This window comes from Python bivittatus, unplaced genomic scaffold (assembly GCF_059951505.1).
Source record: "Python bivittatus isolate LINGU-HERP-01145 unplaced genomic scaffold, Pbiv_v1 ctg000700_np1212, whole genome shotgun sequence".
Lineage (NCBI taxonomy): Eukaryota > Metazoa > Chordata > Lepidosauria > Squamata > Pythonidae > Python > Python bivittatus.
Window position 1 is genome coordinate 81606279 of NW_028277098.1, and position 27013 is coordinate 81633291.

General features: G+C 39.4%; 1 protein-coding gene across 3 annotated transcripts in view; it reads left to right on the plus strand.

The window, feature by feature from the left end:
- Window positions 1-27013, plus strand: part of PLCG1 (phospholipase C gamma 1) — a 93634-nt gene that overhangs the window by 35098 nt on the left and 31523 nt on the right. For 2 of the 3 annotated variants that reach the window (XM_088153515.1, XM_088153516.1), the window contains exons 2-11: window positions 3820-3972; window positions 5166-5259; window positions 5506-5553; window positions 12312-12396; window positions 15362-15445; window positions 15805-15827; window positions 16607-16679; window positions 22179-22280; window positions 24272-24390; window positions 24925-25010. In XM_088153515.1, the coding sequence (XP_088009641.1) occupies window positions 3820-3972; window positions 5166-5259; window positions 5506-5553; window positions 12312-12396; window positions 15362-15445; window positions 15805-15827; window positions 16607-16679; window positions 22179-22280; window positions 24272-24390; window positions 24925-25010 (867 nt within the window). The remainder of the gene's footprint in view (window positions 1-3819; window positions 3973-5165; window positions 5260-5505; window positions 5554-12311; window positions 12397-15361; window positions 15446-15804; window positions 15828-16606; window positions 16680-22178; window positions 22281-24271; window positions 24391-24924; window positions 25011-27013) is intronic. The other variant, XM_088153517.1, reaches the window with a different exon arrangement.

The following is a 27013-nucleotide window of genomic DNA, read 5'->3' on the forward strand; positions in this document are numbered from 1 at the left end:
CCCTACTGACATAAGTGAACATTTGCACGATATTCTAATTTTTCGAGTTTCACCTGTATTGGGTGAAGTAATGGGATTAGTAAAAAAGAAAAGTGCAATTAATTAGTTCTAGGGTCTGATGACCCACTGCAGGGGAAAGGCTTAAAACAAAAAGATCGACAGTACAGATAGGTTAAATGATGTAAATATGTATTTAATCTCAAAGCCACTGTGTTTTGTTTTTGTCCCTCCTATAGCCTTGATGGAGTGGCTAGATCAGGAGGACAATATAGCTGTCTGCTGCCTTGGGTAGTGTCTTTTCCAAAACTACTACTATTTCAAGAAGCAAATTAAAAATGAAAGCAAACATGTCTTAGCCAACTGAAACACATTTATATATTTATGGATGAAAGCTACAGATAAATGTTTGTTACAATAAAGGCTGGGCATACTCTTGGGGCATAGTTTCTGTATGGGCAGCCCTCTTGATGCCTGCCAGGCTTCCTTCCTGATCTAAAGTTTTTCATTTTTAATTCTACTAATTACAAAAGAGGAAACTAGTATGTTGCAAAGCAAAGCTGAATTTCCAGCATCACCTTAATTTCCAAGAATGGTTCTGTGTTCCAAAGGAAGTCTGCCATGGGTGTTTACTGCACAGTGCTTTCTTTTGTAGGGATGCCAATCTGCCCAGAAAACCAAAAGTCAAAGATAGGACAGGTAAATCACTATATTTGTAAATATTTGTTATTTCCCCAAGGAGTTATTTTGTGAATGGGCATGGTCCCCATTCACAATTTTGTAAGAGTGCCCACAATATATGCTCAACACTCTAGATGTACCCACTAGGCCAAAAAGTTGTGAATTCCACTTGTACTTTATCTCAGAAATATTTCATGACCAGAAAACTGTGAGTCATAAATGCCATTAACCGATTACACCTTAAGTGCTCAGAATTGTTTTCCAGGAAGTACACTGACCAATGTGTTTCTTTTTATCTGTTAAAAGAAATTCAGTGGGAGTATGGCAATATTCGTATTTGATGTAAATCTGTGTTTCAGTGGTCCTCATTATACCTTTTTCACTAAAGAATGTTTGTCCTTGGAATGATGTTGGGTTATAACTGCTTTATGCATTTTCTGTCCAATTAAAAGTTATCTCGCCATATTTTATTTATTTATTTGTTTGATTGATTGGGTTATATTCCATTTTGTCAGTCAAGAACTCTAGGCAGTGTATGTGGTGTCTCCTGTTTTCTTTTCCAACAACCACACCAAGAGGTTGGGCTGAGGAGAGTGATTGGCCTAAAGTTACCCAGTGAGCTTCTGTGGCTGAGAATTGACTTGAACCTGGGTCTGCCTGGTGCCAGTCCAACACCTTCATTACTACATCGTTCTGTTTGTGTTCATGAAGAAACACTAGAACTCCAAAATAATTATTCACTTGGAAGTGATAGCAAGGAATGAGAATTCCCTTCCCAATCACCAGAGGCAAGGAAGCTTGCATCCTAATTATTTCTTCTGGGCTAGGTGGAGTCCTTGGGATTGTGAGAACTTGAAACTTTGAGTTCTAATGAAAACATACACACTAAAGAGAGATAATACGGGGGGGGGGGAGATGGATTCTTGAAACAAACTGTAAGATTATTGCTAATCTATACTCAATCTTGGAGACAAGATACAGAGCAGGAATCATTAAGTTTCTGCACACTGATCATCTTTGAATGATCAGTGAAAGCAAGCAGAAAGACAAGGAACTTCAGAATGTTAGCTCATGTTTAAGGGAACAAAACAGGAGATAAGGAAAACCAATCTGGGTTAGAGTAGAAAAAAAGTGGGTGCTTCTTAATACTCAGTTCTAGAGTTAGCCAGAAAAGTGTTTAAGATCAGTTCCCTAAATTGTTCCAGTGCACATGGCCAAAGTGTAAGGGTTCATTACAATCTCAGTCCATGAATGTTTGAATCTATGGATGTTTGAACATTTGAAAAGGCTGAGGGAAGTGATTCCTCTGTAGGAAGGAAAAGGTGGTTAACTTCTTCCATAGCAGAACAGGACAGTGTGCTGTGTCTTTCATCAGCTTTGGTTCCTCTTTCTTTCCTGCCTTTCACATTTTTTCCTGCACTATTCCCCAACCTTCAGTAAGCTTTTATCCATGCTGGGTTTAAGTAAATCTAGCACAATTAATTTTATTTAACCTTGCTGTTACTGTGCTTGAATGTAAATGCATGGAGTTGCTTCATGGGCAGTAAAGCAGAGACCTTCATATTGGAATTTGGGGTAAGGGACAAGGCTCACCTGAATTCCTGAAGACTGTCTCTGGGCTAGAAATTGTATGGTGTATGTATGTGAGTTGCAGTCACTTGAATGTGTAGACATTCATTTAGTCTTAATAGCAAACACATAATCAACAACATCCATTGTGAGGTAAAAGTGCTAACTTGCATCTGTTCATTTTACTTGCATTTGTTCATATGGCAAACAAAGAAACAAGCTTTGAATTCTCTGTTACTTTAATAAAACTAGCCCCCCCCGCCCCCGCTTGTATATTTTTGTACCTGGGGAACCTTTTAAAAACTATCTGCTACTTCTTCCTTTCTTCCTTCCTTCCCTCCCTCCCTCCCTCCCTGAAGATATTCTTTGCTATTGGTTTGGGATTTGCCACAGTGACCTCTAGTGGTCCCAGGACTAGTCACTGTACAATCTAGAACTAGAATTACTTGGAATGAACTTGAATGTAGGATTTCTAAGATTTTTTAAAGAATGGGACCCCCAGTAGGCTAAATAGTTTGAGTACTGAGTTGAGTTGCATCAGCACTGTAGTTTAACCTAGTTAAATTTTTGCTGTTTTGGCCAACATTGTTTATAGCTCATTCTTCTTCAGTTCTCTGCTTTTTCTCATTCTGTCATATTTACTGTGATGATTTACATCTGCATAATTTGCTGGGTCAGAAATTAAATATATCCTAGAAATGTTTGCTTGCAAGTCCTTGATTCATTATGTGCCATCAAATCATTGACTCTTAGCTACCACATAGATAGATTTTCTCCATGACAATCCGTCCCTAGCCTGGTCTTTCAGGTCTTCCAATGGTGCACCCATCACTGCTGTAACTGAGTCCATCCACCTTGTTGCTGGTCATCCTCTTCTTTTCTTTCCTTTTACTTTTTCCAGCATTAGAGCCTTCTCCAGAAATCTAGGTCTTCGCATAATATGTTCGAAGTAGAATAATTTAAGCCTGGTCATTTGTGCCTCAAGTGAGATCTTTGGGTTGATTTGGTTGACAATCCATTTGTTTGGTTTCTAGGTATTCTCGGGAGTTTTCTCCAACACAAAGTTCAAAAGAGTCAATACTCTTCCTATCCTGCTTCTTCAAAGTCCAACTTTCGCTTCCATAGAGTATCATGCAAGTCCTTATCCCCACCCCAAAATTCATAATGTAATGAACCTTCTTGAATGTTGACCTTAGAACTCGAATGTTTGTGAGTCTGGGATTATACTTGAAATGCTTTCTCTAGATAATTAGAAAGAAGCATCTAATACACATATCTTTCAAAGAGGAAGGGCAATCCAGGCAGAGACCTCTCTTCCAGCAAGGCAAAAGTCCCAGTATCTCTTAGATTAGAAATTAAGCAATAACAATAATCTTAATATTGCAAATAGGAGCAGACCATGTTCTGAAATTGCATGATTCCGTGTATTGTCCACTAATATAGTGTTTATCCGTTCATGCCAGTTCAGGCTGGTGGAAGCTGTGGCACTGTCCATAGTGCTTTCACCTGCAAACTACTTTTGTTCTTAATTTTATTCCAATTCAACCCCCTTTCCTCCTGTTCTTTTAACAGTTGATATTCGTGAAATCCAAGAGATTCGTCAGGGAAGAAACTCCAGAGATTTTGACCGATACCAGGAAGATTCTTGTTTCCGCCCAGAACAGGCTCACTGCTTTGTCATCCTTTATGGCATGGAATTCAGACTGAAAACGCTCAGTTTGCAAGGTTAGATATCTTTTCCTTTGTCACAGTGGGAGATCAAGCCAGTGACATGAGATTAGTATCCAATTTTTGCTGTAGCATTTTGAATGCCAGCGCTACTACTGCTATTCATCCACTTTTTTTTTTTTTTTTTATAGCAAGACTTGGCTTAGGACAGTAGAGAGGAATGAATAAGCAAGTAATGACTCTAGAATTGCTAGCAGCTGCTAGAACTGATACCTGTTGCCAATTCCTGGACCAGAGTCTTCTGAGCACATGGGCATTCTTGTTTTACTCTATGACCAGCCTTGTTACAAGTGTTGCCTTACACTCTTATGTCTTCAGAAGCTAAACAGAGTCTTAAAATATTGTTTTCCTCTCTCCAAATTCTAGAAGGTATACAGGTGTTCCTGTATACCTTCTAGAATTTGTAGGGGGGATTCCTGTATACCTTGTAAGGTAAACTAAGAGGAAGATAAATCGCTCATTACTGATCTTGTTCTGCTCACTTCTTTTTGTTGATGGTGGTTCTTCAAGAATCATGGGGCAGCTGGATTTGTGCAGAATCTGGTATGCTCAGCCTTCAATTCCATGCCATGTTCCCTGTGTAGAGTGATTACACAAACAGTAAGCAGACTGACTGGAATAGTGGATGTGGCATGAAGCAATTAAGCAAGCACTTCACCATATGCCATATTCTGAATAAGAGCACTCAATCTACATCCCTATTATGCCATGATGGTTGCTTGAACTAGCTGATAGACATATCTTTAAATGATTGTTAGCCTTTCATAGCATGGTCCTAGCCTCTTTGCTGACATTCAGCTATATTAAGGTAAGTTTTGGCATGCACATCTATGGCCTAAAAGGTGTGAAAGAAGAATTAACTTGGTTACTGAAACTCCCTGGAGATCCTTCTTGTATGCCTGGTCCTGGTATGGGACCAGGAAAGTAACTAATTAAAAATTTGCCCCAGAAGATAAAAAACAAGTGTCTTACTTAGAGAACATAATAAATTGAATGCTAAATGTTGAAATAATAGGATTGTTCCTCCTTAAAGACTGGTTTTATAGCTATTATAATTTGTAAGTATCAAAATTGATGGGATTAGTTTCCTTCTATTGGAATCCAGCTGCAAATGACTTCCGTTTTGGATATAGGGGTCAGTGCCTGCATCTCATATCTTGACAGGCTCAGTTTGTTCTTTATTTTCACAGCCACTTCTGAAGATGAAGTCAACATGTGGATCAAAGGGTTGAACTGGCTTGTGGCAGATACCCTAAAAGCTGCTACTCCATTGCAAATTGAAAGGTAAAACAAAAGCTTGGAACAGAAGGACCATTTCAAGCAGCGGGCATACTATATGTAGGTTTCACTGAGTCTCTTTCACTGCCAGCACCTTTATATATGCACTTGAGATTATGTGCATTAAAACACATGCTTCCTTTCATAGCAGTTCAAACTTATATAATTTATAGGTTTTGGGGGCTTCTTAAAGGGGAAGATTCTGGGATTCACTGACACATTTACAAAAATTTCAATACTATTTACTTTTAGGTGGCTCCGGAAACAGTTCTACTTCGTTGACCGCAACAGAGAGGACAGGTAAATAGAAAATTACTCTTGTACATAGTGAGATTTGACATATTTGAATAACAAAAGATGGGCATACAAGTTTAAAAACAGTTTGGTGTTTAATTTTTATTAATTGAAAAGTGAATTTGGATTATTAGAACAGTAGTATAACCAAAGTTGAAATAGTTTTATTCCAAATGGGAATAAACTATTGTAACATTTTAATTAACTAAAAATATGCCTCTTGATTAATTGGGAAGTAGCATTTTCCAGTGCATGTGTGTATGTAAATATGTGCGTGTATGTGTACATGCACAAATACAAGTGCTTGTAAAAACTACCTACAGACAACAATAATTGCTGTTTTTGCAAAATGCAAGAAGAATGCTTCATCTAAAATGATTTTCGTTGCAGCAGGAAACAAAAGAATATCATTCTAAGAATATTCTTGTCTGTATATAAATGTATGCAAGATTGACTGATAGATGAAGAGATCAAAACTCAAGTGAATAATTAATTATATTTCTTTAACTATAGCTCTGAGGTAATCTACAACTTAATACAAAGATGGTTTATCTTCTTGATATTGTCAGGCCTAGCCCAAGGAACTCCAAGAGACAATGCAAATTCAGTCCAGCTATGTTTATTAGCTACAACCTCTAGCAGGAATCTTCCCAGACTGAAACCCCAGCACCCAAGTCAGCCAGCCACAACAGTGTGAATTCCTCAGGGAGGTGCCAGCCTCATCCTCTTGTAGTTCCCATGCTCCATCAGTGAGCTAAGAAAATGCTTATCTCCCTGAGCCTGGCCTTCATAATTCCATTCCATCACAGATATCCACATATTAGGATGAATGATCTTGGATATCAGAGCTGAATTAATGCTGGATGCTGATCTTTTTTTTTTTTTTCCTCTTCAAGAAAGTGAAGGCAATTTGAAAGCGGAATATGTTCATTCATTCCAACTGGGTTTTTAAAATGTATTTAACTAGGAGCCACAACAGAACAAAAGAACTGCACACCATGAGAAAAAAAATCCCTTGTCTATTTTTTAAAAATGACAACAGTCCAAATTCCAACCTGAGCATGTTATTAAGGACGTTCAGGGACTCCTGCCTTAAGCACATATGCTTTGCCTTTGTTGTGGCACTGAGTGGAGATGAGCTACTCTGTATTTCCTTTCTCCCTTCTACCTTGGAAATATTGTTTCAACATATATGATAGAAAGAGTCTCTGATAGGAAGAGATTAAAAGAATTAAAATACCTTGATCTAATGTAAGGCAACTTCCTATCTTTCTATCAGCAGCACCCTTTCTCCCTCTCCTATTTCAGTGTTCAGCAATAATGCTTAAAACATTTTCTCTCCTGAGGGGAAAGGCATTTTTTTTAAAAAAATCAATACTGAAAGGTTAACATCATTAAAGGAGACCACTATTAACATATCAGGGATATTTGCAATTCCTCATAATTAGTGGCCACAATCAGTAATGAAGTTTTATGTCACTTATAATACTGACTGTATTACACTAGTAATAATAAAGTATTTTTAAAACATACTCAAAAATATGCAATGAATGTATATATTTTAATATTGACTATCACTATCAGGATTCAAGAGGGAGATCTGTTTAGAATTTCAATCAACTAGTTTAGAAGTTCGTAATCAACCAACTATATTGATTTGATTCTATCCAGCTTAGTCAAAAGAAACTAGAGGTTCATATATGCAAAATCCAGGGTATTTTGATACTCATATCACTATCAGAAACCATTTAACTAGTTTGAATGAAAAAGAGAAGCATTTCACTACTCCAATTCCCATCTTCAAACACAGTGACTGTTTTACCTTTACAGTTCTACAAATTCTTGGTTGGAATTACTGGCCTAGAATAACTTTACAGATATTTCTGTCTTCACTGGTGTGTTTGAGGAACATAATCTCAACAAAGTTAAGCATGCTTAAACTCAAGTTTATTGAATTCTCACAGGATGGATGAAATGCTATATCTTTTGGGTTTTTTTAAATATTCTGATTTCTTATATATATTTACATCTGTTGCAGAGCAATTAACTTTTTAAATAGTAATTTTATTAAAAATTACAATTGCAACCATAAAAACTAATACAGACTAAAAAAAGAAAAGAAAAAAGTGTAGAAAAAAATAGAAAAATAGAAAAGAAAGAAAAATAATATAGGAAAGAAAAAGAAAAAAAAAAGACTTCCCCTTCATCACAAGTATAAATAATTTTAGTAGCTTATTACCTTCTCTTAAAATACAGCAAATGATCTCTTCTTCCCATATCCCATCTCTTATCTATAAACAAATCCTTAAAGTTTCATTCTTCATTCTTGTAGCCTGCCATTTTTAAATCCACTTTCAGATCAATCTCAATCTTGTCAGGTACAACTTGTTCCTCTTTCATAACATCTTTTAAACACAGACTATCTATAGAGGCAGACACTCTTAAAATTAACTTCTGGGTCCATTGTTCAAAAATATCCTTCAGTATGTCCAATGTTAAAATATTTTGCTTCATTCTGTATTTGTAAGTCAAATTTAAGTGGTCTTCTCTTTTAATTGTAATCTTTAGTTCCTTTTAGTTCCCTCTAATGTCCAACCTTAAAGTCTCATCCTAACATATTTTTTAAGAGAATTTAAAACAAAAGCATTTTCCCATGGGAAGGATTCTTATAATTAATTCCAAAATCTTATTTCAAATCCATCTGGACCCTTATTCCGTTTATAACTTTCCAAAATCAAAGTTCTAATCACCCTTTTGATGTTTATTCCAAAAGAATTGTTTAAAGTCCTTAAGCTTGTATTTAAAACTTATTTTGTTAAGGACTGATGGAAATTCACCTGGTGCTGTAAAACTTGTGAATTCAAAGGTTCCTAATAGCTGAAAAGCAGTTAACAAGCAATTTCTGAAAGTGATTAGAAAAGGAAGTATGTGAACCCAGTGTCCTTTTGAAGGTGCCACCGTGGTTTAAGCAAGATGGCTCTTCCCTCGTCTCCCAGAATTCTAAACCCACTGGAGACTGCTGTCTTGCAGTGTCCTCAGGAGGAGCAACTGTCTGGAGCACTTGTGGGCAATCTCAAATTCTCTCCTTGTCCAGAGAGGAATTATGAAAAGCCAATCTACTTGCCGGCTTTTCATTCCACCACAGTCAGCTCTACTTTTAGTGGAGCTGTCTTCAGTTTGCCATTTCCTCTCCAGAAGTCTCAAATTACAAGTACCTTATCAATTAACAGTTGTAATGTGTTACAAACTCATTTGGTTGGTTGAGACTTTCTAAGATTGCCTGAAGCCTTTTGATGTATGAGAGTTCACTAGTTTCTCACTTGATTATGTTGTTAAAATTCCACTTTCCTAAAACAATTGCTTTGAGGTCTGCTATGGACTGTCCTGAAAGGCTCTGATATTACATTGTCCTTGTTGTGAGTCCTGATGTCAAATTGTGTCCATTAATTCTTTTGTACAAAGTTTGTCCCATTTGTCCTATATAGAATCCAAAGGGGCATTGTTAGCAGATGATAACATATATCACATGGAGGAAGAACAAGTAAAGGCATCTCTAAGCAGTTTCATTTGTGTTAATAGAGCAATACCACTGCCTTTGATAGCTGTGAAGAAGATAGGACTGAATAGTTGTTGATGCTGTTTTTAGATTTAATTTTTATGGCTTTAAATTCTTGCTGAAAACTACCCAGAGAACCTTGGATATTGTGTGATATTGACAAATACAGATAAATCACATTTAAGGAAAAAATCAGCCATTTCATTCTGTTGAAAAGATATAGGGATTATTTAATTAGTCTTGATAACAAACCCGTGCTTGCACTATAAATCATGCTCTTCATCTGTGGAATCTTTGTGGAGAAGAACGTTTCTAAACAAATCCTAATGTTTAAATATTTATTTGACAATAGAACAGCTGCATTGATGTGCATGTGTTTCCAAGGTCACAAAACTATTGAGGGAATTCTTCTTGAGTGGGCAGCTATAGTAATATCTGCTGTCTAGTTCACTATGAGCATAACACCTTAGGCAATGAAAATTTGGAGTATTCCTCAGAACAGATTAGAATGGCTCAAATTGAAAATGTGCTTTTGCTTAAGTGCAGTGCTTTCTACTGCTGCTCGTTGGCGTCAGTCTCTCTTTGCTTCCAGCCAAAGAGGAGAGGGAGAAATTCAGTCCTGGTAGTCAAATTAACTATTCATGCATATTTGACATTGGGTTGCTAATGCTTCCTTGCTATATTAAACCTATACGCCAAGCTTCTTTAAGCAATACTGAAGATTATGGCTTTCAAATAAGTGTATTACAGATATTAAGGAGAAAGCAATAATTATTCCTAAACTGTTCTTCAGTACGAGCAGAGCAGGTGAGAGTTGGCAACCTTAAAGGTGATGTCGTCAATATTAGATGTAGTATTATCGTTTACTTTTCCCCATATGTTGAACAAACCACTCTTGGCATCTTTATGTTGGAGCAGTGTCTGAGAGTTAATTAGAACCAGTGCTGGAGGCAATTGCAAGACTGTTGTCAGAAGGTAAACCCTATCTGAATCCATTCAAATGATATTTAGTACTTGCTAATTTGTGGGATGTTGGAAATCAAAACTGGTTCAATGACATGTGTATTGCAGAGATATACCGCCTTTGTGGGCTGAGGGGCTATGCTTGGCATTTAAGTGGCATTGTGGGCTCCACACTGCAGAAGATTCATGGGACAGGATCAAAAAGTAGGCAGGGCATGACAGAAATGCACTTGTTACTGGAATTATTGAATACTGGACCCTGTGTGTGTGTGTGTGTGTGTGTACGTATATGTGTATATAAATATGTATAAGAGAGAGAAGATACTTCTTCTCACCCTCTGAGATCTGGAAGTCATAAATGGGTTGTAGCTGAGTTCCATTTCCTGACCTAATGACTGAGCTAATCGTTAGACTGTAAGGTTATCTGTCTGCAACATGCATTTCTCAGGAGTTCAGCTGAAGTGGGGGATTTTCCCCCTCCCTAACTGGATGAATTCCAGCTTTCCTGTTTTGCTTTGGAGCGAGTTCTACAGTCTCTTCCTGGGTGGAGGAGACCAGTATTTTTTTGGATGCCAGGAACACACGAGTTCTTTGCCAACAGTTCATCTGCAATAGATTTACTTGGATTTCACCAGTCATTGGTTGACTGACAAATTGCAGTATATTATAAGGCCTGAATCTCACTTCTCAGCAGCAAGCTTGCTCTGTGGAAAAGAGGATCCTAGCACAGCTAATGAGCAATTGGTTCAGTACAGAGCAGCACCACATTCTCGGGCCCTCAGTCCAGAAAAAGTCCCTCCTTCCATGTTTCACAGTTACTGCAGTATTTGGTTGTGGTTGGAGGTTATAGAATGTGTATCCAAGCACACATGAAACTTGCAGTTTTTCAGAAGGATAGTGTTGATTATTGTATTCCAATATGACGTTTTGGGAGATGATTTAATTGATTATCAGAACACAAAGAGATGTAATGGTATCTTGGGTGGGAGTGATAAGCTTACCACTGTTACAGATGTTGGTCAAACAATTATGCAATTTAATTTTCAAGGCGCATTTTATCCATTGCTTCCACAAGACTGGGTAGAGTCAGCAAGGCATTATTTCAACCTAACAGTTTTCAAGCCAAAGATCTTTTAAAAACGTGTTAAATGTTGGAGTGTATTCGTGCCTGCCACAAAAATGCAGATGATTCTAGACTGATTGAAGAAGATATGTCTCACACTGTGGATGACTGCCTGGGCCTGCTCGATGAACAGACATTGCAACTTAGAGTATATCCTGCAGTGCTGCAATTTGCAAGGGAAGATCAGTCATGGGAGGTAGCTGGTTTTCAGGGAAGTCTCTCCACTGTTAACAGTTTTCTCACTGATAAGCATTCATTGAACCTCAGAAGGTCTTCAGCCCAATTTAGAATCCAGAAGCAAAAAACTTTCTTGAAAAAGTTTGGGAAACCATTTATTATTGCATAGTACATTTTATGCTACTTAAAGGAAACCCATTTCCCAAGCAATTTATGAATTTGGAAGAAGGCAAACCTGATTTTCTAAAGCTGTTTAAGAAAAAGAAGGAAAAACAAAGGCTTATTTTGAAATAATTTCAATCAATTGTTTGGAAAAGAATCACAGCAATTACAGTGACTATTTCCTTTCAAGTACTACAGTCTGAGACTGCTGGTTTTAATAACTATTCTGAGATTTGTAATTTTGGAAATACTTCAAGATCATCTCTTCTGTTTGACCAAGGGTTGCTGATAGTTTTGTCCCTTAATTTTCTATTCACTGATTAGCTTGAAGTGTTTTTGTCCATTTTTAAGGAAGAAATCAGAAGATTTTAGAAAATTTAAGTATAATCAGCTTAAATATGGCAGTTGGAACATCAGAAAACCAGGAAGGAAGCTTGGGAGGAAAAAAAAACCCTCTGCTTCCACAGTGATTCCACAAAGCCAGAAGCTATGGGAGAATAACAGGCAAGGTTAGGAGTTCATGCCCTACAAGAGACCAACATTAGCAGCCCTTCTGAACCATGGTCATTTTGAACTGTGTCCAACAAGTCAGGAGACTGAAAGGTGGAGCATCTCAGCAGTGGAATGGAGGAAATGCTTTTATCCTTTCATAATAATGCTTGTCTATTTTATTGTGTTTTTGATCTTGCAAGCAGCTTTGAGAACTTTACAAATTGACAATGCAGAAATACAAAAATATGCCCTCATTCATGTATTCTTTTTCTCCTACCCCTGCTAATCTAGAATTTCTGCAAAAGACCTTAAAAATATGCTATCTCAAGTCAACTACCGTGTCCCCAACATGAGATTTTTGAGAGAGAGATTAACAGTAAGTACTTAGTCTTTTCTCTCTGTTTATATATGCAGTCTTTCAATAGTCATTGATAAAAGTTGCAGCTTGACATAGTACTGTGTGATTTTGGGGGGCAGGGGAAGTGCCTTCAAGTCATTGTTGCCTGGACTAGTCCCTGCGGTTTTCTTAGCAAGGTTTTTCGGAAATGGTTTGCCCTTGCCTCCTTCCTGGGGCTGAGAGAGAGGGACTGGCCCAAGATTGCCCAGCTGGCTTTGTGCCTAAGGTGGGACTAGGACTCACTGTCTTCTAGTTTCTAGCCCAGTGCCTTAACCACTACACCAAACTGGCTCTCACTGTATGATTTAGTATTGAATAAATTTCCCAGGTCATGGTTAAACCTAACAAGATTATTCCATACTGTGTGAATGGCCTCCTTTCTTTATCTTTGCCAACACAGAATTATTTTATAGCCACCTATAGCCTCATTATTCCCTTCAGGTACTCTACCAATTACCTCATAAGAGTAACAAATATGTTTGTGAGTGCTTCTTAAGAACATTCATCCCCTTCCTTTTCTTCCAGCCAAGTTATATCTGTAGAACAGAAAATCATCCACTTCCCACTCTCACATGTGAAAAAATGACAATAGTGTAGAGAGTAAAGAAGATGACTTCGATAGAAAAATTGAGGAATTGTTACCTAGACAAAAAGGGCTGAAGTATTTTTCAAGTCCAGAACATCCGGATAAACATTTGGAAGTGGGTCAGATAGAAACCTCTTTAATTCACTGAACTATAAGGAGGAGGAGGAAGAGGTACAGCACAAGATTCTTTTATTATAGCCAATCTCAATAAAAGTGGTTTTAGCCTTCTTGTGTAGTTGATTTCATGGCCTGGTCTATCTAGTGGGGCTGACACATAGGCACCCACCTTCCAGAGCACCCCAATTATGACACAAGAGAAGTGCAGGAATGAAAAAGGTGCTCTGTATCAAGATGCCTGCAGTACTTCGAAACCTCTAGCATGTGAGTCAATTTGCATGTTGTAAACTAGCAACAGATAGAGGTTGCATCATCATGGACCACAGCCAATCTCTGCTGTGATGCTGACAAATAATGCTGCCCTTGGGGGCCCTTATTCTGATCCAGCAAAAGGCTTATGTCATTAATCATCACTGAGCATACTTAGGGTCACTTACTTCCAATCAAAATATATCTTAACTGAAATTGGATACAGGAATTTAGGAATTGGCTTTCAACCCAGTCAAACTACCTTGTAATATATGAGGTATTTTGTTCTGGCATTGCATGGGGTATGAACCCACCCATGACAGTTGGCAAACAGTGGTTTTTGTCTTAGTACTTACGTGAGTCAGACTACCATGGCTTAATATAGAGGTCCTTTGGAGCATTAGCCCATTTCATAATATGTCAATGGCACTCAAAAAAATGGTCGCTATCAGAAGGTTGGCTAGGCTCAGAACATTAATTTATCAAAAGATAAGTGATGAAGATGCTCCCTGCCATTCTCTTTAGCCTCCCAGGATGCTTACTTTCAGCCACCAGATATTTTTTCAGGGCTGGGGTGGTTTTCTTTTCTTTCTTTCTTTCTTTCTTTCTTTCTTTCTTTCTTTCTTTCTTTCTTTCTTTTTCTTTCTTTTTCTTTCTTTCTTTCTTTCTTTCTTTCTTTCTTTCTTTCTTTCTTTCTTTCTTTCTTTCTTTCTTTCTTTCTTTCTTTCTTTCTTTCTTTCTTTCTTTCTTTCTTTCTTTCTTTCTTTCTTTCTTTCTAACAGCAGAGTGCTGAGCTGTAGCCACAAATCATTTTTATTCCTTTAGAATCCTGCGGGCATTTCTAACAAATCCAGAGGCAGCTTTGTGGAGAGGGAATATACAGATGCAGCCAAAAGTATTAGTTCCCCTCCAACTTTTCCCAAAGAATCCCAATTTGCTGTGAAATAAGTTGAAACTGAAACAAGTAAATGGCATCCAACCTTTTTTATTCCGGAGTCCATAGAGCAGACACTTTGCTTTTGATGTATGACTAGCATATTCTTGTAAATAATAAAACAAATGAAAATGGCATGGATATAATTATTGGTACTCCTAACCTAATATTTCATAGCACATCCTTTTGAGGGAATAACTGCAGTCATGTGCTTTCTGTGGCTCTGAATAAGACTTCTATACTTCTTAGCTGGTAGCAGTATCCCATCCTCCTTTTTAATTGCATTTAAAATTATTTTTATCTTTTTAAAAAGATTATTTTAGAATGGGATAGGTGACCTGGTAGATGCCAAAAGAGGTATCCTTGAACACATTGCGGCTTCTGGATGTCACATTTGGATTTCAGATTTGTGCAACATGTGAACTTGCCCATCTTTCAAGATTGGTCTTGTTCTACTCAGGCTGAGGACTGATAGTTTGAACCTGGAACCTTCTGCATTTAATTATTTGTCTGTTAGATTTATATCCCACCTTTCCTTCAGGAGCTCAAGGTGGGTACACAGAATTGCCTCCTCTCATTTATCCCAAGATTAACCATGTCAGGTAGGTTGAGCTGAAAGAGAATAACTGGACCCTAAGTCACCCTGTGAACTTCCTTAGTCAAGGGTGGATGTAAATCTGAGTTTCCTTGGTGGCAATCCAATACCTTAAATACTGGCTCTTCTTTTGTTACTGAGTAAACCAGTCTTTCCCAATCTGGAACTCTTTATATGTATGCTGTACTGCAGTCCCAAATTGCTGGACCCCCATGGCCAAAACCAGTTGAGGAAGATTGGGAAGAGGTGGTAATAGATCTTGAAAATGCATTTCTGCTTTGTGCAATTAAGATGCATTACTAGCACACACAGGTTATAGAGTTCTTCTTTCCTCTTTTAGAAAATGATACAAGAAAAAAGGAGTAAGTGCTTTATTTTCCACAAATGGGGTAATTAATCACTCATACATGACAAAATAGTTTCATATTTTAAGATTTTTTGTTTCTCTTATCTTTACTACCAGGATGTGGAGCAGAGGAATGGGGATATCACTTATGGACAATTTGTTCAGCTGTACCAAAGCCTGATGTACAATGCACAGAAAGGAGTAAGACACTTCTCATCTTAATACTGATATTTTTTTTAAAGAACTAAGAAATGAACACTCCCACATTCAACGGTCTTTATTTTTGTCTTCCAGCAATATTTTCTTAGGGGTGGGTATTGTCATGCATATTCAGTCACACACATTTTCACATGCATATGCAAAAATCCATATGTGCAAATTGATGATCATGCATAAGGAGTCCCTGGAGGATCTGTTCAAGATCTTTGTAAACAATACAATGGAAAATGGCTTTATTGTTTCTGTGAGAAGCAGCATTGCAATATTACTCTGTTGAGGTCTGAAGTAGGATGCTTAAACTTAGTAAGTACAGAGTCTGATTTTTGTTTCTTCTTATGTAGATGGCTGTTCCATTCTTAGAAAGGTAAAGTGCTCTCTTTCCTATTGGGGGTTGGGGGTGGGGTGGAAATTAAAACTGCTTGCATTAAATTATGAGAATATGCTGATAATTGATTTTTACTATTGCTCAAAGCACAGATTATGTGTTCATAGGATCCTGTTATCTACTTTCCTTCAATGCAGTGTATTGTGTATTATGCTGAACTGTTTTGGAAACATTTCTAAATCTCAAAATAAATTCTAGGACAAGAGCTGCTTTTTCCAACAATTTGGTGCCAGCCATTATAGAATTATGTCTGATAGCAAAATGCAAAATTTCATGCAAATTAATATGCTTTTATACCAGTTGCTGTAATAGCAAAGTTCAGATTTTCTTCAGGATTCTTGAAAATTCTGTGCTCCTTTTAATCAAATTTGTATTTGAGATCTGTTATTATTTATTGATATCAGATGTATATCTGATACTGTCTGACAGCAACACTTTATACTGGTATCTTCAAACAAATGTTCTTTGTCCCAATTTTCCCTGATAGAAAGGGATGAGCTCTATCAATAGCTGAGCTTTATCTGTTACTCTCACTGGTCCATATTTATTTTGGTATTGCTGTTGTTTACACATGACCCTAATCCTTAATGTGGTTTGTTTATTTTTGGCATAATTTCACATCTGAATCCACCATTGCATCTTAATGTTATGTATAAGAGTTATATGTAAACAGCCTTTATATTTTTGAAGCTTGTTTGGGTTCCAGAAGTGGCAGCTGCCTTTTAATCAACCTGTCTTATCTGCACTTTATCCTAAAGCAGTGGAGAGAGATCCGAATACAACAGAGTTTCGCTGTCAGAGTTCCAGACATTTTTGCTAGAATACCAAATGGTGAGTTCATGTAATAGAAGGAATACACGCACACACACACTGTCCTCAGCATTTGAGCTTTCATGCACTAATGCTAAGAAGGAGTAAGGACCAGAATTGGATGCAGATAAAAGGCTCTCTCAAGCTGAACTTGATTTCTGGTGATTACACTGAAATGCCTATATTGTTTTCTTAACAATAACAAAGAAGTGGTTTGCCACTGCCTTCTTTCAAGTGTTGTTCAACTTCTCTGTGGAGTCTGTAGGCCTGGTATTTTCTGGTGGTCTCTCATGCAACTAGTTCAATGCTGTTCAACTTTTTTGAAATCACCTAAGGTTAGCTAGGTGAAATAACTTGCTATGGACTTAGCTTTGATATCAGTCATAAATTAAAAAGGAGCAAATGATATGCTTTGTCAAAGATATACAATGCATTCGGAAAGTATTCAGACCCCCTTTACTTTTTTCAATTTTGTTATGTTGCAGCCTGATACTACAATCGTTCAAATTCATTTTTTTTCTCATTAATCTACACTCAGTATCCCATAATGACAAAATGAAAACAGAATTTTAGAAATGTCTGTAAATTTATTAAAAAGAAAAAACTGAAATATCACATTGGCATAAGTATTCAGACCCTTTGCAACAACGCTTGAAATTTAGCTCAGGTGCCTCCCATTCCTCTTGATCATTGCTGAGCTGTTTCTACACCTTGATTGGAGTCCACCAATAATCAAATTAAATTGATTGGACATGATTTGGAAAGGCATACACCGCTCTATAGAAGGCCTCACAGCTGACAGTGGCTACTGTACCAGAGCAAAAGCCGTGAGGTCGAAGGAACTGCCTGCAGAGCTCAGAGACAGGATTATTGCAAGGCACAGATCTGGGGAAGGCTACAAAAAAATTTCTGCTGCACTGAAAGTTCCCAAGAGCACAGTGGCCTCCATAATTCTCAAATGGAAGAAGTTTGGCACAACCAGGACTCTTCCAAGAGCTGGTCGCCTGGCCAAACTGAGCAAATGGGGGAGAAGAACCTCAGTAAGAGAGGTGACCAAGAACCCAATGGTCACTCTGACTGAGCTCCAGAGATCCTGTGTGGAGATGGGACGAAGTTCCAGAAGGACAACCATCACTGCAGCCTTCCACCGATCTGGGCTTTATGGCAGAGTGGCTAGACGGAAGCCTCTCCTCAGTGCAAAACACATGAACGCCCGCTTGGAGTTTGCAAAACAGCACCAGAAGGACTCTCAGACTGTGAGGAACAAGATTCTCTGGTCTGATGAAACCAAGACTGAACTGTTTGGCCTCAATTCTAAATGTTATGTCTGGAGGAAACCAGGCACTGCTCATCACCTGCCCAATATCATCCCAACAGTGAAGCATGGTGACGGCAGCATCATGCTGTGGGGGTGTTTTTCAGCAGCAGGGACTGGGAGATTGGTCAGGGTTGAGGGAAAGCTGAATGGCGCAAAGTACAGAGATATCCTCAATGAAAACCTGTTCCACAGTGCTGAGGACCTCAGACTGGGCCAAAGGTTCACCTTCCAACATGACAACGATCCTAAGCACACAGCCAAGACAACACAGGAATAGCTTAGGGACAACTCTGTGGATGTCCTAGAGTGGCCCAGCCAGAGCCCTGACTTGAACCCTATTGAACATCTCTGGAGAGACCTGAAAATGGCTGTCCACCGACAATCCCCATCACATCTCTGGAGAGACCTGAAAATGGCTGTCCACCGACAATCCCCATCCAACCTGATTGAACTTGAGAGGATTTGCAAATAAGAATGGGAGAAAATCCCCCAATTCAGGTGTGCAAAGCTTGTCGCGTCATACTGAAAAAGACTCAAAGCTGTAATTGCTGCCAAAGGTGCTTCAACAAAGTACTGAGTAAAGGGTCTGAATACTTATGCCAATGTGATATTTCAGTTTTTCCTTTTTAATAAATTTACAGACATTTCTAAAATTCTGTTTTCACTTTGTCATTATGAGGTACTGAGTGTAGATTAATGAGAGAAAAAATGAATTTGAACGATTGTAGTATCAGGCTGCAACATAACAAAATTGAAAAAAGTGAAGGGTGTCTGAATACTTTCCGAATGCACTGTATCTGTGGCTATGGATTGGTCTAAAGTTACACAATATACTTGCAAGTTAAGCATGGATGGAGACCATATTCATGTCAGCATCAGCTCTCTGCAAAAGTCATCATAATGGAAATACACCTATTGAAGTAATACTGTTGCAGATTTGAATTAATCAACCTAGCACTATTCTTGTCTGATCTGTTTGCCTTATACATGGGCTGCCTATGGTGATCTCTGATGTGTGTTCTTGGTCTTATGAACATATTAATTGAGCAATAAATAGGGGTTCAGTGTATATTTTAGGGAAAAATAAACTTATCTCACTTCATACATGGGGGACTGTACACTTTGTTTTGAGTATACACTGTGAGAACCATCTGGGTAGAACATATGATGAAGATATGAAATGGGACACACCTCGCTAATGGAGAATTTCTGTTAATTAGATTTTCCTGTATAAATGTTTATATAGAGATGGCCTTAACATAGAAAAGAAATTACAGTCTTTCAGAGAAAGCTATTGAATATAGGTAATTTGAACAATGTGAGAGGATGAGAGCTTGTATAACGCAGTGTTTAAGAACTTTGAGCTGGCAAGCACCCACTTTGAAACTTAGTCTGGCATTGTGTCGTTTAGGTGGATGCACGTCATTATTTATGTTTTTTATCACAGTTACAGTCAGGTCCAGAAATATTGGGACATCGACACAATTCTAACATCTTTGGCTCTGTACACCACCACAATGGATTTGGAATGAAACAAACACAATATGCGTTAACTGCAGACTGTCAGCTTTAATTTGAGGGTATGTACATCCAACTCAGGTGAATGGTGTAGGAATTACAACAGTTTGCATATGTGCCTCCCACTTGTGAAGGGACCAAAAGTAATGGGACAGAATAATAATCATACATCAAACTTTCCCTTTTTAATACTTGGTTGCAAATCTGTTGCAGTCAATCACAGCCTGAAGTCTGGAATGCATAGACATCACCAGACGCTGGGTTTCATCCCTGGTGATGCTCTGCCAGGCCTCTACTGCAACTGTCTTCAGTTCCTGCTTGTTCTTGGGGCATTTTCCCTTCAGTTTTGTCTTCAGCAAGTGAAATGCATACTCAATGGGATTCAGGTCAGGTGATTGACTTGGCCATTGCATAACATTCCACTTCTGTCCCTTCAAAAACTCTTTGGTTGCTTTTGCAGTATGCTTTGGGTCATTGTCCATCTGTACTGTGAAGCGCCGTCCAATGAGTTCTGCAGCATTTGGCTGAATGTGAGCAGATAATATTGCCCAAAACACTGCAGAATTCATCCTGCTGCTTTTGTCAGCAGTCACATCATCAGTAAATACAAGAGAACCAGTTCCATTGGCAGCCATACATGCCCACGCCATGACACTACCACCACCATGCTTCACTGATGAGGTGGTATGCTTAGGATCATGAGCAGTTCCTTTCCTTCTCCATACTCTTCTCTTCCCATCACTCTGGTACAAGTTGATCTTGGTCTCATCTGTCCATAGGATGTCGTTCCAGAACTGTGAAGGCTTTTTTAGATGTCGTTTGGCAAACTCTAATCTGGCCTTCCTGTTTTTGAGGCTCACCAATGGTTTATATCTTGTGGTGAACCCTCTGTATTCACTCTGGTGAAGTCTTCTTTTGATTGTTGACTTTGACACACATACACCTACCTCCTGGAGAGTGTTCTTGATCTGGCCAACTGTTGTGAAGGGTGTTTTCTTCACCAGGGAAAGGATTCTTCGGTCATCCACCACAGTTGTTTTCCGTTGTCTCCCGGGTCTTTTGGTGTTGCTGAGCTCACCGGTGCGTTCCTTCTTTTGAGAATGTTCCAAACAGTTGTTTTGGCCACGCCTAATGTTCTTGCTACCTCTCTGATGGGTTTGTTTTGTTTCTTCAGCCTAATGATGGCTTGCTTCACTGATAGTGACAGCTCTTTGGATCTCATCTTGAGAGTTGACAGCAACAGATTCCAAATGCAAATAGCACACTTGAAATGAACTCTGGGCCTTTTATCTGCACATTGTAATTGGGGTACTGAGGGGATATCACACACCTGGCCATGGAACAGCTGAGAAGCCAATTGTCCCATTACTTTTGGTCCCTTAACAAGTGGGAGGCAGATATGCAAACTGTTGTAATTCCTACACCGTTCACCTGAGTTGGATGTACATACCCTCAAATTAAAGCTGACAGTCTGCAGTTAACGCACATTGTGTTTGTTTCATTCCAAATCCATTGTGATGTATAGAGCCAAAGATGTTAGAATTGTGTCGATGTCCCAATATTTCTGGACCTGACTGTACGTCTCTCACTTTCTTCAAGAAGCAAGATACTCTAGGTTTTCAAAGTTTATCATCCTAGCCATCTGCCACATGCAAGTTAAGCTTAAAAATAAGTATTTTTCCAGGCCATCCACTGGGCTTTATAGCTGAGTAGCTAAATCTAAACGACTTAGATGAGGGGATAGAAGTGATGCTCATCAAATTTGCAGATGACACAAAGTTTTGTGGGGGTATGGTGCAGGTTGATAAACTTCACAAAACAGGCTCAGAAGTTTAAAGATCTTGATAGACTTGACATTGGGCCCTAGCCAACAATATGCAATTCAGTGGCAAGAAATGTAAAGTTCTGCACTTAGGTAGGAAAAAAAAATAGATGCACAAGTACAAGTAGGTTGTACCTGGCTCAGCAGTACAACTTGTGGAATTCTACTTTATTGTAAGGTTACATTAATAGAATCTTGCAAGTCTGAAAGTACATTTCTCCCCCATTGCCTTTACAACCCAAGAAACTAGAGAGGGTCCCTTTTGAGACATTTGCCACAGCTCTGTTGCTGCTGCGGGCTAAGCTGCCTCATATCTGACTGTTCTCCTAGCTGTGGCTCTTCCCCCATCTCTCAGGGTCATTCCCATGTACCATTACAGCTGTATCAATAGAGGGATAGTGTTGAGATCATAGGGAGTGATTGTTCTGTTATATGTTGCACCAGTCAGGCTGCACCCGGAATGATTTGTCCGGTTCTGGTCACTGCAGTAGATGAAGGATGCTGAGGAACTGGAAAGAGTGCAGAGGAGAGTGACAAAGATGGTCCTGTCTCTTGGACTCGGTGCTCCATTACTGGAGGTTTTCAAGCAAAGGTTGGATAGTCATTTGTCTGAGATAGTATGAGGATTCCTGCTGTGGCCAGGAGGTTGGACTTCAAGATCCCTTTCAGCCATATGGTTCTGTATCATTCCAGTCCCACTTAGCTTTCCATCAGCAATACAGGGATAATAATTACTTGCTACTTTGCAAGGCTATTACTGTATAAGGCTGGAAAGAGAACGCTTACAAAATAGTTTGAGCACTGTAGTGAATATAATGTCTGGCTTCTAAAGGTCTACCTTTTTCCATCTTCATGTGTGCAGGAGCTTTGGGCTGCTAACCTTTCCTTGGTGCAAGATTTTATGTTTACCTACTTGTCGGATCCATTGAGGGTAATTGAAGAACCTTATTTTTCTTTAGATGAGGTAAGACTCTCAAGACTCTCCTCATTAAAAACAAATTGAAAAAAAATGGTGTAGGCAGCTGGCTTTACAACTCACAAATCCTTGATAACAGTGTTCTCTGCACTACACTGTAGTAAGTAACACTATAATGTATTATAAAGGTCAGTTCCATACATGATAGGAAAGGAATCTTGTAGCAAGTTATCTTTCCTCTTTTGTGTAGATCTCTTCTTCCAATTTAAAATATTAAATAAGTTACAACTTTGACTTTTCTGAGAAGAGAACTAAGACTTCTCATTGGTTACTGCTGGAATTACAGGTAGTCCTTGCTTAACGACCATTCGTTTAACAGCAGTTCAAAATTACAACAACCTCGGAAATTTGCCCTCCCTATTTGAAGCCGGCAGGAAAGGTTGCAAGCAGATGGGGAGTTATGGAGCTCAAATCTTCAGGATTTGAGGTCCCTGTCTTCACACCACTGCAAGGTTTCCCCTCCCACTTCAGGGGTGTGAAGGCGTGGAACTCAGATCTTCAGAATTTGAGTCCCTGCCTTCATACCACTGTGAGGTTTCCCCTCTCCCTTCAGCGGTGCAAAGGCATGGACCTCAGATCTTCAGGATTTGAGATCCCTTCCTTCACACTGCTGTGAGGTTTCCCCTCCTCCTTCAGTGCTGGGCAGTAATAGACCTCAGATCTTCAGGTGTTCTGTTCACTGCTGAGAGAGGAGAGGGGAAAGTGGATGGAGCAAAAGAGCTTGTCTGCTAAAGGATTTCAGCTCCACACGGACTTGAAATCCCTCAGCAGACAGCTCTTTAGCTGCGTCTGCTTAATAACCTGGGAGATCACTTAATGGCCACAACCTGGAGCGCCCAGATTGCAGTCGTTCAGCGAAGGAGTCACATGGGCATCTCACTTAATGACTGGTTCACTCAACAACTGAGATTCCAGTCCCAATTGTGGTCATTAGGCAAGGACTACCTGTATATTTAATCAGTTGTAACGGTACTGGGCAATTGTGTAATCCTAGAAATTATGAGTAAGGATAATTAGTTTGAGGCAGAATATACAGTATGTATAATTATATAGAAAGCATACAATTGACTGGGGTTTTGTTGGTTTCTGGACCTAATAAAAGTTCTAGAGACTTTCTCATAGGCAGATGTATATATTGTGCCTCCATAAGCCAAGGACTTCTTAGCAATTGGCCTTTGGTCAGTATTGAGATTCAAACAGATTAGAATGTAGTTGTTCCAGACAGTTTTTAGGTCATATTGATGGATTTGTTGTCACCCTGCATGCTTACTCTCTCTCCCCTCCTTTTCAACATCTACATGAAACCGCTGGGTGAGATCATCCACCAGTTTGAGGTTTGGTATCATCAGTGTGCTGATGATGCCCAGTTATATCTTTTGACCCTGGGCCAGCCAAATTATCTGTCAAGTTTCTGTTCCAGTGCATGGAGGCTGTGTGGGTTTGGATGGGGAGAAACTCTGACTCAATCCTACCAAGACCTAGTGGCTATGGGTGTTTCAGCCAGCCAGATATGGGGATATTCCATTTTTGACCGTGGATGGGATTGCACTTCCCCCTTCAAGGTTGGTGTGCAATTGGGTGTTTTTCTGGACTCACAGCTCCTGGTTGAAGATCAGGTGTCCGCTGTGGCTAAGAAGGCCTTTGCACAACTCCATCTGGTATGCCAGTTGTGCCTTTTCCAGGATTGGGGGCCCTTCAGATAGTCACTCATGCCCTAGTCACCTGATTATTGCAATGCTGTCTACATGGGGCTGCCCTTGAAGACCACCCAGAAGCTTCAACTGATCCGTACCAGATTTCCTCAGTCAGACTCCCTCCTAGCATCATAATCTAGCATGTTTTCCAAATTATGGGATCTGTAATCCAATACATCTGGAGGGAGTCAGGTTGGGGAAGTCTGAAAGAAACAGCTAAGATGTTCGGGTTTAGTGTTCCCTCTTTCACCCCCCCCTTTTTTTTCCATTCTTCTTCTTGGACAGTTTCTCACCTTCCTGTTTTCCAAAGAGAACAGCATCTGGAACTCGGAATTTGATGTCACACGCCCAGAGGACATGAACAATCCCTTGTCCCACTATTGGATCTCATCTTCTCATAACACGTAATGGAAAAGATGGGTTTTTCTTACTAACGCTTTCTCTTGTTTTTACCTCACTCTGCTTTGAGGAAAGACCATTAGTTGTGTGCAAAACTGTGTGAAAAGCACCTTCTGGGAGAAAAATGCAATTCTTGGAATATACTGTCTTACATATCCCTGAAAATCATGAGTTGCCTGTTGAGTTTTGCTTGCCATTTATAGCAGCAGGTTAACACATGACTCAGTAATTTAGGGATCTCAGGATGATGAGAAACCTGACATGGACAATCTAAAAGTACACCTCATTCTGTTGTTTCCAACCTTTTGAGGGAAGAGGAAATTTTGGAGTGGAGCAGTGTGGGGCTGGGATGAGTATAAGCATCTAGTGCTACCCCAATATACTGTGGAGGTGAACCTTTGGGCACCTGAGGGAGAGTACACTGATTGGATAGTGTACATGAAAAAGAATTACTGGTAAATTCTCTGTTGCATTTGAGCTACTGCTATATCTTTTTGATATTATTGTGATGGTCCAACACAACTGCCCCTTCATCATAGGTACTTGACAGGAGATCAGTTCTCAAGTGAGTCTTCCTTGGAAGCCTATGCCCGTTGCCTGCGCATGGGATGCCGCTGTATTGAACGTGAGTGTTGGTCTCTTCCCATTTTCTTTCCTCATCCGCCTAATAATGATCAGGAAAGGCTGATCTCATAGTGAACCTGAGAGAAATTGCACATAAGGAGTGGGAGCTGGATCAGTGGTGGAGTGTGCATTTTACATAATGAATATCCCAGTTAAAAGAATCAGATTGCAAGGGATATGAAAGACTGCCTGGAGGTTTGTGAGACCCTGCTCGTTAAAGTAGATTACGTTGGGCTAGGTGGATAGTCAACAATAAAGGTAGTTTCAAACATATACAGTGGGGCAAAAAAGTATTTAGTTAGCCACCAATTGTGCAAGTTCTCCCACTTAAAAAGATGAGAGAGGCCTGTAATTTTCATCATAGGTATACCTCAACTATGAGAGACAAAATGAGAAAAAAAATCCAGAAAATCACATTGTCTGATTTTTAAAGAATTTATTTGCAAATCATGGTGGAAAATAAGTATTTGGTCACCTACAAACAAGCAAGATGTCTGGCTCTCACAGACCTGTAACTACTTCTTTAAGAGGCTCCTCTGTCCTCCACCCATTACCTGTAGTAATGGCACCTGTTTGACCTTGTTATCAGTATAAAAGACACCTGTCCACAACCTCAAACAGTCACACTTCAAGCTCCACTATGGCCAAGACCAAAGAGCTGTTGAAGGACACCAGAGACAAAATTGTAGACCTGCACCAGGCTGGGAAGACTGAATCTGCAATAGGCAAGCAGCTTGATGTGAAGAAATCAACTGTGGGAGCAATAATTAGAAAATGGAAGACATATAAGACCACTGATAATCTCCCTCGATCTGGGGCTCCACGCAAGATCTCACCCTGTGGGGTCAAAATGATCACAAGAATGGTGAACAAAAATCCCAGAACCACACGGGGGGACCTAGTGAATGACCTGCAGAGAGCTGGGACCAAAGTAACAAAGGCTACCATCAGTAACACACTATGCTGCCAGGGACTCAAATCCTGCAGTGCCAGACGTGTCCCCCTGCTTAAGCCAGTACATGTCCGGGCCTGTCTGAAGTTTGCTAGAGAGCATTTGGATGATCCAGAAGAGGATTGGGAGAATGTCATATGGTCAGATGAAACCAAAGTAGAACGTTTTGGTCTAAACTCAACTCGTCGTGTTTGGAGGAGAGAGAATGCTGAGTTGCATCCAAAGAACATCATACCTACTGTGAAGCATGGGGGTGGAAACATCATGCTTTGGGGCTGTTTTTCTGCAAAGGGACCAGGATGACTGATCCGTGTAAAGGAAAGAATGAATGGGGCCATGTATCGTGAGATTTTGAGTGAACACCTCCTTCCATCAGCAAGGGCATTGAAGATGAAACGTGGCTGGGTCTTTCAGCATGACAATGATCCCAAACACACCACCCGGGCAACGAAGGAGTGGCTTTGTAAAAAGCATTTCAAGGTCCTGGAGTGGCCTAGCCAGTCTCCAGATCTCAACCCCATGGAAAACCTTTGGAGGGAGTTGAAAGTCCGTGTTGCCCAGCGACAGCCCCAAAACATCCCTGCTCTAGAGGAGATCTGCATGGAGGAATGGGCCAAAATACCAGCAACAGTGTGTGAAAACCTTGTGAAGACTTACAGAAAACGTTTGACCTCTGTCATTGCCAACAAAGGATATATAACAAAGTATTGAGATGAACTTTTGATATTGACCAAATACTTATTTTCCACCATGATTTGCAAATAAATTCTTTAAAAATCAGACAATGTGATTTTCTGGATTTTTTTCCCCATTTTGTCTCTCATAGTTGAGGTATACCTATGATGAAAATTACAGGCCTCTCTCATCTTTTTAAGTGGGAGAACTTGCACAATTGGTGGCTGACTAAATACTTTTTTGCCCCACTGTATATGTAACCTCAGCCCAGAGTTCTTTGGTCAGAAACCTTTCAAGGAAGGCTTGCTTGTGACCTTGAAATGAACGGTGCTTCTTCAGTGCCATGGAACTAGGGGTATTATCAGTGCATTGCACGT